At 65.8% G+C, this 15,680-nt stretch overlaps 2 protein-coding genes and 4 non-coding genes across 17 annotated transcripts; all 6 read left to right on the top strand.

Annotated features, from left to right (window-relative positions):
* The first annotated feature begins 179 nt into the window (after window positions 1-179).
* Window positions 180-11,524, top strand: FLT3LG (fms related receptor tyrosine kinase 3 ligand). 11 transcript variants are annotated; one of them, XM_051840686.2, is made up of 8 exons: window positions 180-2,804; window positions 3,094-3,160; window positions 3,364-3,474; window positions 3,605-3,733; window positions 4,605-4,748; window positions 5,182-5,320; window positions 9,417-9,586; window positions 11,015-11,524. In XM_051840686.2, the coding sequence occupies exons 2-8, from the start codon at window positions 3,128-3,130 to the stop codon at window positions 11,129-11,131; spliced, it is 843 nt and encodes a 280-aa protein (XP_051696646.1). In that variant the 5' UTR covers window positions 180-2,804; window positions 3,094-3,127; the 3' UTR covers window positions 11,132-11,524. The 11 variants fall into 11 exon arrangements, with proteins under 11 accessions (XP_051696646.1, XP_051696644.1, XP_051696647.1 ...); XM_051840684.2 differs by having other exon boundaries at window positions 3,094-3,181; XM_051840687.1 differs by having other exon boundaries at window positions 2,800-2,920.
* On the top strand, window positions 11,183-13,982 carry RPL13A (ribosomal protein L13a). 2 transcript variants are annotated; one of them, XM_051840694.2, is made up of 8 exons: window positions 11,183-11,636; window positions 12,411-12,483; window positions 12,685-12,750; window positions 12,889-12,990; window positions 13,169-13,254; window positions 13,418-13,477; window positions 13,666-13,788; window positions 13,870-13,982. In XM_051840694.2, the coding sequence occupies exons 1-8, from the start codon at window positions 11,622-11,624 to the stop codon at window positions 13,954-13,956; spliced, it is 612 nt and encodes a 203-aa protein (XP_051696654.1). In that variant the 5' UTR covers window positions 11,183-11,621; the 3' UTR covers window positions 13,957-13,982. The 2 variants fall into 2 exon arrangements, with proteins under 2 accessions (XP_051696654.1, XP_051696655.1); XM_051840695.2 differs by having other exon boundaries at window positions 11,596-11,740.
* On the top strand, window positions 12,519-12,602 carry LOC127489364 (small nucleolar RNA Z195/SNORD33/SNORD32 family). Its single transcript, XR_007917314.1, has one exon. It is a non-coding gene; the product is annotated as a small nucleolar RNA Z195/SNORD33/SNORD32 family (small nucleolar RNA).
* On the top strand, window positions 13,024-13,107 carry LOC127489363 (small nucleolar RNA Z195/SNORD33/SNORD32 family). The gene has a single exon (XR_007917312.1). It is a non-coding gene; the product is annotated as a small nucleolar RNA Z195/SNORD33/SNORD32 family (small nucleolar RNA).
* Window positions 13,287-13,353, top strand: LOC127489365 (small nucleolar RNA SNORD34). Its single transcript, XR_007917315.1, has one exon. It is a non-coding gene; the product is annotated as a small nucleolar RNA SNORD34 (small nucleolar RNA).
* LOC127489366 (small nucleolar RNA SNORD35) lies at window positions 13,511-13,593 on the top strand. The gene has a single exon (XR_007917316.1). It is a non-coding gene; the product is annotated as a small nucleolar RNA SNORD35 (small nucleolar RNA).
* Window positions 13,983-15,680: the final 1,698 nt, after the last annotated feature.

Genomic DNA, 15,680 nt, shown 5'->3' with positions numbered 1-15,680 from the left:
TGGTGGTTGGGTGCTTTGGGCTGGGCGTTTGGAGGACCGGACGGAGCTGGTCTCTGGGAGCTGAGGTTGCGGGAATTGGGGAGGAGTTTCCTGCTCTGTGCCAAATTACCACAAGCCAAGCAGTTTAAAGAGAACAGGGGTCAGCCTTGTGGCACCATGGGTCCAGCCTGGGCTTGCAACGCCCACGGTCCATATCCAAGGCCCGGCCGCCCAGCCTCCGGTCCAGCTCCACGCTTGGGCCCCGGGTGGAGCGCCAGGCTGCTGGCTTCCGCCCCGGCGCCCCATCTGGCAGTGAGCCAGCGGGTGGGGGACCTCGGGCTCTTGGTCTCCCCCTCAGCAGACCTCTGCCGGGTCAGGAGACCACGGTGAAGGCGTAGGCCGGGCGGCGTCCCTGCCCTGGGCCTCGGCGAGCTCCAGGCTTCTGTGGGCCACGGGCACCCCTTGGCTCAGGGCCTGCTCACAGCCAACAGTGGCCTCTCTGGTTCTGCTGCCCCCTCTGCCACTCCCAAAGGCCCTTGCAGTGCCAGCCCCCCGGGGGACATGTGGTCATCTCCCGACTCCGGACCCTTGATCTTATCCCCTTGACCCCGTCCCTCCCCCCATGCGAGGCCACATTGTTACAGGTTCCGGGCATTAGAACGGGGATGGCCTTGGGGCCTTTTCTGCCCACACAGAGTGACAGAAAACAAGAGGACAATCACAAAGTGACCGGGGGTCGTGGCCAGGACAGTAACCCACGCTGAGCCACGAGGGAGGTGGAGAGGGCAGAAAGGAATGGTGGCTGGGCCCTGGGGCACGAGCCAAGGAATGCCTGAGAGGGGGCAAGGCCCTTAAAGGGAGAATTGATTCATCTATTCGAGATGTGGTGCTACAGATGGATGGAGAGGTCTTCCATCCGCTGGGTCACTCCCCAAATGGCCTCAACGGCCGGAGCTGAGCCGATCCGAAGCCAGGACCCAGGAGCTTCTTCCGGGTCTCCCACGCGGGTGCAGGGCCCAAGCACTTGGGCCATCTTCCACTGCGTTCCCGGGCACATTTGCAGGAGCCGGACCAGAGGTGGAGCAGCCGGGACTTGAACTGGTGCCCACCCATAACGGATGCCGGCGCTGTCATGGCCCTTCTGACGTGACTCCTTGACTTTGAACTTCTGGGCCCCAGAATGGTGTTTCTGTTGTTCAAAGGTTTATTTGGGGCCCGGGGTCAGGGCACAGAGCAGGTGCAACAAGCCTGCCCGCAGTTCAGATGCCAGCAAGGCGTGGGGGGCCACCTGCACTGCTGACCGACTGGGCACGGACTTTGGGGCTCCCGGGGCCTGTGTCCACAGCCACGGCTTCGTCTTGAAGGTTACAGACCGGGGCCGGGGGGGCAGGGTCTGGGAGGGCTGCGGACACAGTCATCCACCCATGTCGGATCAGCTCCAGGACTTTCCGTGAATGCCGCAGTCCGCGGGAGCTCGGGTCCCTTGTACAGAAAGGTCGGAGGGTTTGCCCGGACCCGGTGCACGCCCTCTCCCTGTCTCTGATTTGTGACATCCAATACCCCGCAAAGACGTGCCAGTGGTTGTCCCCCTGTACTGTTGAGGGAAGAAGGACGAGAACAGAAGTCCACGCACGTGCAGGACACAAATAATATTAATTTTTTTTTTTTACTTAAAGAGTCGTTTATTTGAAAGGCAGAGTTAGAGAGAGAGGGGTCTTCCAGCCACTGGTTCACTTGCCAAGTGACTGCCACAGCCAGAGCTGGGCCAGGCTCGAAAGCCAGGAGCCTGGAGCTCCATCCGGGTCCCCAGCGTGGGTAGCAGGGGGCCTGAGTACTTCCACTGCCGTCCTGGGTGCGTTAGCAGGGAGCTGGTTTGGAAGGGGAGCAGCTGGGGCTTGAACCAGCGCCCGTGTGGGATACTGGTGTTGCAGGCGGTGCCTTAACCTGCTGCACCACAGCGCCGCCCCTTGAATATTTTCAGACCCAGCCGGTTGGATGTGCAAATGCGGAGGGCCCACTGTCCCCCTGCCCTTGTCCCCGCGGGGTGGGAAGCAGCACACTTTCCTAGAGACTAACCGACAGAGGAGCTCCCCCCGAGCGTCCACGGTGAAGCTGGCTCAAAACCCCAGCCCTCCCTCCTCACGCCCGTCTTTTCGGCACGGCCGGTCCCTGCCCTCCTATCAGCTCAGGTGTGGTCCAAGAACAACATTATCTCTATTACACCATAATCAGAAAGGTCAGCACGCTTTTGCACGCTCATTGAACACCTGCCACCACGAGCTTAGCAGCATCAAGATGGATGTGTGCCCACGGCAGCAACCGACAAAAAGATAAAGACACGCAACCCCGGTGGCGGTGTGTAAGAAGGTGATAAGCTCAGAGTAGGTGTGAGCAGCAGTGCCGGGAGGGGCCACCACTTGCAAAGGGGGTGTCAGGAAGGCTTTGCCATGGGTGTTGGGGCAAAGACCCCAGCGAGAGGAGGGGTGAGCCATGTGGGCGTGTGTCCAGAGGCCCTGGGGTGGAGAGGGTGGCTGCCTTGGTCCCAGCTGCTGGGGCTGGAAAATGGAGAGCCGTCAAGGCGAAGGTGAACTGTGCAGGGTGACCTGCTGCGTGCCTTAGCTACAGCTAGGATTAGATAGAGACACCTCCCGGGGTCCGCTCTCCGTGCCGGGCGCGGGCTCCAGATGTCACCACCAGGGGGCGCGCTCCGCCCCTGCCCTATTTCCACCCTGGCTCACCATCTTCCCCCCCAAAATTTCCTTTCGCTTTCGGTCTTTGGCTGTCACCCAGCTTGACCCTCCCACACCCAAGCCGGGGCAAGCCTGGTGCGTGGGGGAACTCGAAGTCCCCGAGGGGCTGGCCCACCTCTGAGACCGAGGGAGCAGGGGACCCCCGGCCGTGGGAGGGTTCCGGGGGCCGGACGTCGGGGTTCCTGGAAAGGGTGATGAGGGGTTTTTCACCGAAACTGGGGCTCACGCAGGAAGCCTAGGGGAGTAGGAGGCGGAAACTCGGCCACATCAAGGGGATGAGGGAGGGGCGGGGCGGGGGGACGGGGCGGGCGAAGAAAGGGCAGGCGGGTGGCTGTCCCAGACTTGCGCTTCTGTCCCTTCCAAGACCCAGCCACAGGCATGAGGGGCCCGCGGCCGAGATGACCGTGCCGGCGCCGGCCTGGAGCCCGACCGTGCGTATACCTGGGCCCAAGGTGGGGGCAAGGGGAACGCAGCAGCCAGGTGCGGCAGGCGGGAGGGCGCAGCCGCGGGGCGCCAGCACCGGCGAGGGCAGGGGCGCGCCCCAGCCGCGTGGGGCGCGCGCCGAGATCCGGGGGGCTGGGAGGGGACGGGCAGGAGGTCAGCGCACGCAGACCTCAGACAACGCCCCCCGCAGTCGCTGCTGCTGCTGCTGCTACTGCTGAGCCCCGGCCTCCGCGGGACCCCCGACTGCTCCTTCGCCCACAGCCCCATCTCCTCCAACTTCGCTGTCACCATCCGCAAGCTGGTGAGCTGCGCACCCGCCCTCTGCAGGCTGGCTGGGTGCTCCCCGGCCGGCCCCGGGTCTCTGCCTCCGCCCCGAGTCGCCCCAGTTCTGTCGCGCTGTGTCCAGCCGGCTCTTGTTCCCTCCCCGCCAGTCTGACTACCTGCTGCAGGACTATCCCGTCACCGTGGCCTCCAACCTGCAGGACGTGAGTCGCCATGGGAGGGGCCTGGGCTGGAGGTGGGAACCTCAGACTCCAGACGCACCACCCTCCAGGGACCAGGCCAGTGGACCAGCCCCGCCCCGCCCTCCTCCCTCAGACCCGGGGGTCCAGCCCCAGCCCTCCTCCCTCAGACCCAGGGGTCCAGCCCAGCCCTCCTCCCTCAGACCCAGGGGTCCAGCCCAGCCCCTCCTCCCTCAGACCCAGGGGTCCAGCCCCAGCCCCTCCTCCCTCAGACCCAGGGGTCCAGCCCCAGCCCCTCCTCCCTCAGACCCTGGCATCCAGCCGCAGCCTCCTCCCTCAGACCCAGGAGTCCAGGTCCCCAACCCCTCCTACCTCAGACCTGGGACCCCAGCCCCAGCCCCTCCTCCTTCAGACCCTGGGGTCCAGCCCCAGCCCCTCCTCCCTCAGACCCAGGAGTCCAGGCCCCCAGCCCCTTCTCCCTCAGACCCGGGAGCCCAGGCCCCCAGCCCCTCCTCCCTCAGACCCAGGGGTCCAGGCCTCCAGCCCCTCCTCCCTCAGACCCAGGGATCCAGCCCCAGCCCCTCCTCCTTCAGACCCTGGGGTCCAGCCCCAGCCCCTCCTCCCTCAGACCCTGGGGTCCAGCCCCAGCCTCCTCCCTCAGACCCAGGAGTCCAGGTCCCCAACCCCTCCTACCTCAGACCTGGGAGCCCAGCCCCAGCCCCTCCTCCTTCAGACCCTGGGGTCCAGGCCCCCAGCCCCTTCTCCCTCAGACCCGGGAGCCCAGGCCTCCAGCCCCTCCTCCTTCAGACCCAGGGATCCAGCCCCAGCCCCTCCTCCCTCAGGCCCTGGGGTCCAGCCCCAGCCCCTCCTCCCTCAGGCCCTGGGGTCCAGCCCCAGCCCCTCCTCCCTCAGACCCTGGCATCCAGCCGCAGCCTCCTCCCTCAGACCCTGGCATGTGGTGTGTTCGCAGGAAGAGCTGTGCAGGGCACTCTGGCGCCTGGTGCTGGCCCAGCGCTGGCTGGAGCGGCTCAAGACCGTGGCTGGGCCCCAGATGCAGGGCCTCCTGGAGGCTGTCAACACCGAGGTCTACTTCGTCACCTCGTGCGCCTTCCAGGTCAGCCTGCGTCCCGTCCCGGGAACGAGGGAGGGGTCCCGGAACGAGGGAGGGGTCCCGGGAAGGAGGGAGGGGTCCCGGAACGAGGGAGGGGTCCCGGAACGAGGGAGGGGTCCCGGGAAGGAGGGAGGGGCCCCTGGGCCTCCCCAGGGCTTGGAAGCCAAGCTGGCCCAGGCCGTGCTGGAGTCGCGCCGGCAGGTGGGGCAGAGCGCGGGAGCCCCGGCCCCCCGGCCCCAGGGCTCACTGGCAGAGGGTCAGGGCCTGGCTGGGGGCCCTGGGCACAGGCGCCTCCCAGAGGGCCGTGTGTGTGTGTGTGTGTGTGTGTGTGTGTGTCCCAGGCCTGTGGCTGGGCGGTGCCCGCAGGGAGGGGCTCCGGGCTGATGCGAAGGTGACGATGGTGACGATGGTGACGCCGTCTCCCTCCCGGTCCCAGCCCCTCCCCAGCTGCTTGCGCTTCGTCCGGACCAACATCTCCCACCTCCTGCAGGACGCGTCCGCCCAGCTGCTGGCACTGAAGCCCTGGATCACCCGCCGCAACTTCTCCCGGTGCCTGGAGCTGCAGTGCCAGCCGGGTAAGGGCCCCCAGCCCCCCCCCCCCGGGCGGAGGGCTCGCCCTGCCCCCTCCGCTGTGGCTTTGGGCAGGTTCGCCGCCCTCTCTGGACCTTGGCCTGCCCGTACTCCTTGCCTGTTTCTCTGAGGTGGCCCCGCTCAGAGAAGGAGACGGCGAGCCAGGGCTTCAGTGTCCTAGGAGTCGTGCTCGCGAAAGAGGATGGAAGCCCACAAGTGGACTCACGTTTATTGTCATCTACACGAAAGGCAGAGCAACAGAGAGACGGGGAGAGACAGAGACGGGGAGACAGAGACAGGGAGAGACAGAGACGGGGAGAGACAGGAAGAGACGGGGAGAGAGACAGAGACGGGGAGACAGAGACAGGGAGAGACAGAGAGACGGGGAGACAGAGACGGGGAGAGACAGAGACGGGGAGAGACAGAGACAGGGAGAGAGAGTCGGAGAGACAGAGACGGGGAGACAGAGACAGGGAGAGAGAGTCGGAGAGACAGAGACGGGGAGAGACAGAGACGGGGAGACAGAGACGGGGAGAGACAGAGATGGGAGACAGAGACGGGGAGACAGGAAGAGACGGGGAGACAGAGACGGGGAGAGACAGAGACGGGGATAGACAGGGAGAGACGGGGAGAGAGACAGAGACGGGGAGAGAGACAGAGACGGGGAGAGACAGGGAGAGACGGGGAGAGAGACAGAGACGGGGAGAGAGACAGAGACGGGGAGAGACAGGGAGAGACGGGGAGAGAGACAGAGACGGGGAGAGACAGAGACGGGGAGAGACAGAGACGGGGAGAGACAGGGAGAGAGACAGAGACGGGGAGAGAGACAGAGATGGGGAGAGACAGGAAGAGACGGGGAGAGAGACAGAGACGGGGAGAGAGACAGAGATGGGGAGAGACAGGAAGAGACGGGGAGAGAGACAGAGACGGGGAGACAGAGACGGGGAGACAGAGACAGGGAGAGAGACAGAGATGGAGAGACAGAGACGGGGAGAGAGACAGAGATGGAGAGACAGAGACGGGGAGAGAGACAGGGAGAGAGACAGAGAGGGAGACAGAGACGGGGAGAGACAGGGAGAGAGAGACGGGGAGGGAGACAGAGATGGGGAGAGAGACAGAGATGGGGAGAGACAGGGAGAGACGGGGAGAGAGACAGAGGTGGAGAGACAGAGACAGGGAGAGAGACAGAGAAAGACGGGAGACAGGGAGAGAGAGTCGGAGAGACAGAGACGGGGAGAGAGACAGAGACAGGGAGGGAGAGACAGAGAGAGACGGGAGACAGAGAGACAGACAGGGAGGGAGAGACAGAGAGACAGAGATGGAGAGAGAGAGACGGGAGACAGAGATGGAGAGAGAGACAGGGAGAGGGCGAGAGAGTCAAGAAGAGACAGGGAGAGAGAGACAGAGAGTGAGGGAGAGAGACACACAGGGAGAGACAGAGACGGAGAGAGACAGGGAGGGAGAGAGAGAGACAGGGAGAGACGGGGGGGGGGAGATGCCCCATCTGCTGGTTCACTCCCCCACCTGCCTGCAGCAGCGGGGGCCGGGCCAGGCTGAAGCCGGGAGCCGGGAGCTTCTTCTGGGCTTCCCGCCTGGGTGGCAGGGGCCCAGCACTTGCACCGCCGTCTGCCGCCTTCCCGGGCGCGTTGACAGGGAGCTGCACTGGGACGCGGAGGAGCCGGGACGGGGACCAGTGCTCTGCTCCGGGGGTGCAGGCGTCCAGCCCAGTGTTGGCGTAACCTGCCACTCCTCCCCTGCGCTTCTACAGCTGGCCAGTCATTGGAGAGAGATAGCGAGAGAGAGAGAGAGAGAGCGCGTGAGAGAGAGAGAGAGAGGGCCCCCAGCTGCTGGCTCAGTCCCCCCGGATTCCCGCCTGGCTGACTCCATGCAGGTCCAGCCAGGGCTCGGACGCAGGCATCTCAGCCGTGGGGCCGCCGTCCGTCTGTAGGAGTTCACGGGGGTGAACTTCCGGGAGCCATCAGAGGATGCCAGACTGCTTCCTGCGCCGTCTCCCCAGCGCTGGACCTTGCTTCGCAGGAACTGGGCTCTGAAACCCAAACCTGGAAGCTGGCCTTGCTCCAGTCCCGGAGCTGCCCAGCCGCCCGGCGCCGCGCGCAGCTGTGGGTGTCCGTGGGTTCCCCCCATCCATCCCACTGGGGGTTGAGAATATTCAGGAAGAAAGAGAATCCCACGTCTGTACCGAACGAACCTCCTTCCTCGTCAGCAGTCCCTAGACAGTGCAGGGCAGCAACGGCTGACACGCATGTGCGTCACACTGAGGGGGATAAGGCATCTAGATGTGACAGGAGGGAGGCTGGCGTGGTGGTGCAGTGGGGAAAGCCGCCGCCTGCAGTGCCAGCATCCCCACATGGGCGCCAGTTCTAGTCCCGGCTGCTCCACTTCCGATCCAGCTCCCTGCTGTGGTCTGGGGAAAGCAGCAGAAGATGGCCCAAGTCTTTGGGCCCCTGCACCCGCGTAGGAGACCCGGAAGAAGCTCCTGGCTCCTGGCTTTGGATCAGCCCAGCTCCGGCTGCTGCAGCTAATTGGGGAGTGAACCAGCAGATGGAAAATCTCACTCTCTCTCTCTGCCTCTCTGTAACTCAGTCTTTCAGAGAAACAAAACTTTTTAAGAAGATTTGTTTATTGAAAGAGTTACATAAAGAGAGGAATAGACACACACACACACACACACACACACACACGGAAAGAGCTTCCATTCACTGGTTCACTCGCCAAATGGCTGCAGTGGCTGGAGCTGGGCTGATCAGGAGCCAGGAGCTTCTTCCAGGTCTCCCATGCGGGTGCAGGGGCCCAAGGACCTGGGCCATCTTCTACTGCTTTCCCAGGCCACGGCAGAGAGCTGGACTGGAAGTGGAGCAGCCAGGACTCGAACTGGCGCCTATATGGGATGCCGGCCCTGCAGGTAGAGGCTTAGCCCCCTACACCACAGCGCTGGCCCCAGTCAACCAAGTTTTATTAACCCGTATTCTATGTCCACGGCACTGGGGACCCAGCGTGGAACATGCAGACTTGGGGCTAACCTGAGCCAGGAAGGAAACCCCACGCAACCAGACGACGGCGCTCCTGAGGGCACCCGGCCCGGCGCTCAGAGTGAAGTGGGCGATGTTGCGTGATCGAGGCTCCATCCGGGCCTCCCGCGTGAGTGGCAGGGACACAAGCCCTTGGGCCCAAGACGCACATTCGCGAGAAGCTGGATCGGAAGCGGAGGGGCCGGGATCGGAGCGGGCTCTCCGACGGGACGCAGTGTCCCCGCGCCACACGCCTGCTCCCGGGCAGCTGGGAGGTTCCGGCGATGCACAGCACAGATAATGTCCCTCCCCCACACGGAGGGAGGAAGACAGAGCTCTGAGACGCAGCTGTTCAATCGTAAAGGAAAACACGGGTGGTCGTGTGGCCTAGTGGTTAAGCACCCAGTTCCCGGGAGGCGGCCATGCTGGTTCAGGAGCTGGGTCCCTGCCACCCACCGGGGGCACCTGGACTGAATCCGGGCTCTCAGCTCAGGCCCTGGCCACTGTGCCCATCAGGGACTGAACCAGCGCATGGGACTCACTCTCTCTGCCTTTCAAATACATTTTTAAAATAAAATTCATCTTGGAGCTGGCACTGTGGCACAGCGGGGTAGGCCATGGCCTGCAGTCCGGCATCCCATATGGGTGCCGGTTCAAGTCCCGGCTGCTCCACCTCTGACCCAGCTCTCTGCTGTGGCCTGGGAGAGCATAGAAGATGGCCCAGGTCCTTGTGCCCCTGCACCCGCGTGGGAGACCCGGAAGAAGCTCCTGGCTCCTGGCTTGTGCCTGGCCTAACCCCAGCCATCGCAGCCATTTAGGGAGCGAGCCAGTGGATGGAAGACCTCTCTTTCTGTAACTCTGCCTGCCAAATAAACCTGTACGATAAACACATACAATTAGACAAAGCTTTCCTGTCTGCCAGGTTCTCTCTGTCCCTGTTTAATTCACGAGGGAAGATGAACGGGCTCCCCGCTTTGCAGATGGGGAAATCAAGGCAGCAGTGCCAGGCAGGCCCCTCCTCCCCTCCGGAGCCCACCCTGCTCCTCGGTCACGCGGCCTCCTCTCTCCTCAGAACCCTCCACGCCCCTGCCCCTGAGGAGTCCCGGGGCCCTGGGGGCTACGGTGCTGCCGGCCCCTGCGCCGCACCTGCTGCTGGTCTTGCTGCTGCTGCCCTCGGCCCTCCTGCTGCTGGTCGCTGCCTGGTGCCTGCGCCGGCGAGGGACGCCCTGCCCCGGGGAGCGGGTGAGCCGGCGCGGGCCCAGACGGACGAGGGGTGGCCCAGGCCCTGCCTGTCCCCAGGGGCCCCCAGGAGGTGTTGCTTGTGGGTCCTGGGAGGCCTGGCTGAGGGCGGCGGGGTCTGCCTAGGGGTCCTGGGAGGCCTGGCTGAGGGCGGCGGGGTCTGCCTAGGGGTCCTGGGAGGCCTGGCTGAGGGCGGCGGGGTCTGGCACGTGTGGTGGAGTAGGGGAGCGAATTGGGAGGGGCAGGGTGGGCGTCTGGCCGGCCTGGAGGTGTAACGGGCACAGGGGGCCCTGGGCCTGGCTCAGTGTCGGGTGCAGCAGCGAGGCCGGGGGACAGGCGCTGAGCTGGGGGGCCCCGGGGTGTGATGGCATCGCAGGCCTCCGCAGGGGGAGGCCGGGCGGGAGGCAGCCGGGGCTTTGCACGAACGGCCTCTGGCCCCTCAGCAAGGCGCTGCCATGGCTGCCCTGCCTTTCAGGGCGCAGAGGCCACTCGGGCTCCAGGGGCCACCCGGCTGCCCGGGGCGCTGGGACTTGGCCCCCTCCAGGCCCTGCCCTCTGCTTCCCGGTTTCCTCTAACGCACCAAAGGCTCTGCGAATAGCCCCCCTGCCCCCCGCCGGGAGTGAGGGGGCCCAGCCGGGCCCTGAGAGCCCTGCTGCCCCTGGGGAACTGACCGCAGCCCACATGCAACTCAGCTAAACCAGTTAATTTTAATAATGTGTGATTACAGCAGTGTAGCTGTCACTTCAACATGCAACCACTTTTATTTTTAAAAAAGATTACTTGAAAGGCTGACAGAGAGAAGACACAGATTTATTTTTTAAAAGATTTATTGAAAAAAAAAAAGGGGGTGCCGGTGCCGCGGCTCACTAGGCTAATCCTCTGCTTGCGGCGCTGGCACCCCGGGTTCTAGTCCCGGTCGGGGCGCCGGATTCTGTCCCGGTTGCCCCTCTTCCAGGCCAGCTCTCTGCTGTGGCCCGGGAGTGCAGTGGAGGATGGCCCAAGTGCTTGGGCCCTGCACCCCATGGGAGACCAGGAGAAGCACCTGGCTCCTGGCTCCTGCCATCAGATCAGCGCTGTGCGCCGGCCGTGGTGGCCATTTTGGGGTGAAGCAACGGAAGGAAGACCTTTCTCTCTGTCTCTCACTGTCTGTAACTCCAGACCACAGCAGAGCTGGACCGGAAGTGGAGCAGCCGAGATTCGAACCGGCGCCCACCTGGGATGCCAGCGCTTCAGGTGGCAGCTTTACCCACTACGCCACAGCGCCGGCCATGGGATATTTAATCTAACTTAATTTTTAAAAATTACAACTTATTTCGGGAAAAGTAACACATCGAGCCCCCCCCCTTCCCGCCACGCGCAGCGCCCTGGGCCCGGCCCTCCCGCGGCGCGCGCGGCGGACAGACAGACGGACACGCCGTCCCCGTTCCACAGGCCAGGACGCTGAGGAGCCGCGGGGCCGAGGACGCGCGGCCGGGACCGGAGGCGGAGCCCCTCGCGCTGCCCTCGGGACGGAGGCCGCGCCCGGCGCCCGCGGGAGGCTGCGCCTGAGCCCCGGGCCGCGGGGCGCCCGCCCACGGAGCGCGGGGCTCTAAGCCTGCAGGGAGCGCCGGGGTCCCACAGCGCGGGCCTGGCGGGCGGGCCGCCCCCTGCGGGCACCGCGTGCCGCTTGAAGGCCTGGGCAGAGGAGGACGGGCGGAGGAGCCAGGGCGCCGGCGCGTCCCCTCACAAACAGGGCGGACGGAGCCCCTCAAAAACATGGCTGCCACACTGGGCCGCCCCACCCCGCAGAGGCGCCTCCACGCCCCACGTGACCTCCAGCCCCTCACAGCAGCGGACGACCGGAGCGACGCCCGGATTGGACAGCCAGAAAACGACCCGCCTTCCACTGAGGCATCTCTACGCACGCGCGTAACACTGTAGCCAATAAAAAGACAGAAAGCAGTTACGTAGCCCGTGTTGCGTCACTTCCTCCGCCCCTGTACGGAGGGATAAGAAACCCTGCAGCGAGGCTTCCTTCTTTCCCAGGCAGCTGCCGAAGATGGCGGAGGGGCAGGTGCGGGCTCCTAGCGGGCCGGGGCGGCGTGGGGCTGGGGGGGGATCCAGAACGGAGCGGAGGTGGAGCTGCTACCCACTCTCCCGTGTGCTGTGAGACTTAAGGTCAATAATAGGACGAAATGGGGAAAGGGGGCCTGGCGCGAGAGTCGAGGGCTGGTCACGGCGGCGTCGTTACGGGGCCGGGCTGTATGGGGCCCGAGCGTGGCCCCGGCGATGGCTCACGGACGCGTGTGGCGGGGCGGCGAGCTGAGGCTGAGCCGAGGGGGAGGTTTTTGGGCCTCGCGCAGGAGCGCCAGTCTGGGTCCTCGCGGCTCCCGGTCGGGAGGGTCCTGGTGTTCGGGGCCCGCAGGAAGGAACCTCCGGGTGTTGGTGATTTGGGGGGCGGTGGATACCCTGAAAGCGAGGCTCTGGGGTGGAGGGCGGTCATCCGGGCCCTCGAGGTTTGGCCGAGGCCACTGGCTGAGCAGCGCCAGGGGCCAGGCTCCTGGCGGGAGGTCAGGCTGGGGGTGACCACGTTCGGTGCATCCCAGCCATCGCCTGCGCCCGATTCCTCGGACAGCTCGGCTCAACCCCATCCTATGAGGTCCCCCCATTTGATTCTGCAAATGGACGGGCGAGCAGTGGGCGGGGTTCGAACCCCAGCTCCGAACGCCGCAGCGCCCAGCGTGGGCCTGGGGGATGGGGCCGGCTGCTCGTAGACGGAAGCCAGCCCCTGCCTGCGGACGTGCGGTGGGGGCGCCTCGTCCCTCTGAGCCCTCCTTTGTGTCCACAGGTCCTGGTGCTGGACGGCCGCGGCCACCTCTTGGGCCGCCTGGCGGCCATCGTGGCCAAGCAGGTGCTGCTGGGTAAGTGCGTGCCCGCAGCGCTCGCGGGGCGGCCCGAGGTCCGTGATGAGCAGCAGTCACCATCTTTCGTTTGAGTCTCGCGACCGTGAGATCAACCCCATGCACCGCTCTGAGACCTGCAGGGCGCCGGCGTGCCCGCTCCCGCCCCGCGCCCGGGACGCAGGCGGCGCGGCCCCCAGTGCCACGTGTTCTCTCCCCCAGGCCGCAAGGTGGTGGTGGTGCGCTGCGAGGGCATCAACATTTCCGGCAACTTCTACAGGAACAAGCGTGCGTGGGCCGGCCGGGGCCGGGGGCGGCCGGGGCGCGGGGGCGTGGGCCGGCCGGGGGCGCGGGGGCGGCCGGGGCGTGGGCCGGGCGGGCCGGGACGCGGGGCGGCCGGGGCCTCACGCTCTCCCCCGCCCGCAGTGAAGTACCTGGCCTTCCTCCGCAAGCGGATGAACACCAACCCGTCCCGGGGCCCCTACCACTTCCGCGCGCCCAGCCGCATCTTCTGGCGGACCGTGCGAGGTGAGCGGGGGCCCGTCGGGGCGGGGGGCGGCGCCGGCCCGTGATGAGCACTTATCCACGCGTGTTCGAGTCTCGCGACCGTGAGATGACTCCACATGCACTACCATCTGAGGCCCCGCAGCCCCCCCTGCAGGGGGCGCCCTCGCGGCCCCGCTGAGCCCAGCCCCGTGCTCCGCAGGCATGCTGCCGCATAAGACCAAGCGGGGCCAGGCCGCGCTCGACCGGCTCAAGGTGTTCGACGGGATCCCGCCGCCCTACGACAAGGTGAGCGGCCCCGCGCCCCGCAGGCCCCGCCGCGGCGTCCGTGATGTCCACTACCTACATTGTTTGAGCCCCGTGAAACCAGCACCGGCTGAGACGCCTGCGCGCCGCCCCGCGGGCCCCGGGCCCCCGCTCCGCGTCCCTGAGCCCCCGTCTCTCCCGACAGAAAAAGCGGATGGTGGTGCCCGCGGCGCTGAAGGTGGTGCGGCTGAAGCCCACGCGGAAGGTGAGCGCGGGGCGGGCGGGGAGCGGGCGCGCTGGCAGATGATGTCGTTTCTCACGATGGTCTGCGGAGGCCGCGGGCGCTGCCGACAACGCCGATGGCTCAGCTGATGCCAGCAGGGGCGCGGGCGGGCGGGCGTGGCCGTGGGAGACAGGACCTGCTGTCCCTACAGCTCGGCCTCTCGCCCTCAGTTTGCCTACCTGGGGCGCCTGGCCCATGAGGTGGGCTGGAAGTACCAGGCCGTGACGGCCACGCTGGAGGAGAAGAGGAAGGAGAAGGCTAAGATCCACTACCGGAAGAAGAAGCAGCTCATGGTGAGGGCCTGGGAGGGGGTGGGCCTCCGTCCCCGGGGCAGGGGGCCCCCGCAGCGGCCCTGACCACCCGTCACCCCGCAGAGGCTCCGGAAGCAGGCCGAGAAGAACGTGGAGAAGAAGATCAGCAAGTTCACGGACGTCCTCAAGACCCACGGGCTCCTGGTCTGAGCACAATAAAGACTTTGTTCCTCACAGCCTGGCTGCCCTTCCTCCATCGCCTCCTGGGCACGCGAGGGCGTAGTGGCCGCTGCAGGGCGCAGCTCTAGGGGCTGGCCCCAGCTGAGGGGCGCCACCCTGGACAGGAGTGGGTCTGGCTGGCCCATACTCTGCAGCTGTTAGAATGGGAGCAGAGGCTTGGGCCCCTGTACAAGGTGCAGACCAGGAAGGGGGCAGCCGCGGGGCACACCACAGCCCTCGCAACTTCCTGCGTTGTGATCAGAAGCAAATAAATTATTTTTGAACAAACGTGGTGTCTGCTATGTGTCGCTGTGGAGACGGCCCTTGCTTGGCGAGGCAGCCAAGTCTGTGCACGGCGCTCACCGGCAGCCGCGCCGCCCTTCTCCATCAAACTCGGCTCCAGGGCCATTCTAACCCAGCTGCAAAGTATCGCCGGCGCCGGCTGCTCCAGGCCAGGGCCGCTTCCTGTGGGAGTGGGGACCTAGGCGTTTTGCAAGTGGTAATGGGGCCTGGAACAAAGGGTGTCACAGCCTCTGTTCTGCCCCAGTGCGCCTGGGGAGTTGGGGGGCGGGGCTCCGGGCCCTGTGGTACCCTGGCTTCCCTAGAGGCTGGGAACAGCGAGGTAGGAGTCACAAGTCTGTACTTCATGGGAGAATTTTGGGGCCCTGCCGAGAGCACCAGGGCCCGACCTTCCCGTCAGTGGTGTGTAACTGGGCTATGTAACACTGGACCTCAATAATCCAGAAAGTCAGATGGGGAGGCGGATTTTACCAGGTGTAGCTAGTTTTGAAAGACGCATCCCGATACAAAGAACAAGATCAATTGGCCAACAGTGATACCAAGGGGTCTTAACCAGTAAGCACGAGGGACTCCCCCAGCCGCCCAGGCCAGCGCGGAGTTGACCGTGGAGGGCCGCCCTGGTCTCCGCTGGCCAACCCAGCGGCGTGGAGGAGGCCGGGAGCGGCCCCACTAATGACGATAACCAGGCCACTGGGCTTTGTTCCTGCACCCAGTGCTCAGCCGCAGGTCAAGAAGTCCTCTGGAGTGAGCACACGGGAGGAGGCCGGTGTTGCAGCTCCCTGCGCCTCCAGACGGCCCGCCCCCCGGAGTCAGGCACTTTCTCCCCTCACCATCAAAGTCACACCGAACAGCGTCCCAAACACCGGAGAGGAAGGCACGCACCCCATCCCGACTCCCGGCCCCGCAGGTGCAGGCCCGCGGCCCGCGCCCGGTCACTCAGGTTCACACTCAGAACCGGAAGTGCGGTCAAGACTCGCTGTCGGACCTGGACTCCCAGCCCACGTGGGCCTGCCTCGGGGCGGTGGCTGACGGCCGGGTGCTCGGGCTCCGACCACCGCCTGGGGGACTTCGGCCAGGAGCGTCCACCCCGCTTGGGCAGCGGACCGGTGGACGGGCCCAGCTCTCTCTCAAAATCCTCCAAAATGAAACGGCCGGCGGCCCGCAGGCTCCGGCTCCCCTCCCCCGCCGGCTCACGTTAGCCGGCACCCGCAGTGGTCGGGGCGCCCACTGCCTCCAGGTGGGCGTCTGCGATGTGACCCCCCAGCCAACACGGCCGTCAGCCCCACGGGGCAGTTCCGGTTTGAATCTGACTACAGCTTAGGAACCCAGGACCTGAGAAGCCAGAGGCAGGTTTCGAGCGCCAGCAGCCCCGTGCCGGACCGCGGAGCGCCCAGGACGGCAGCGCGGACCAACCG

Source organism: Oryctolagus cuniculus, chromosome 18 (assembly GCF_964237555.1).
Source record: "Oryctolagus cuniculus chromosome 18, mOryCun1.1, whole genome shotgun sequence".
Lineage (NCBI taxonomy): Eukaryota > Metazoa > Chordata > Mammalia > Lagomorpha > Leporidae > Oryctolagus > Oryctolagus cuniculus.
Note: the sequence above shows the minus strand (reverse complement) of the source record. Positions and strands in the feature narration are given on the sequence as shown.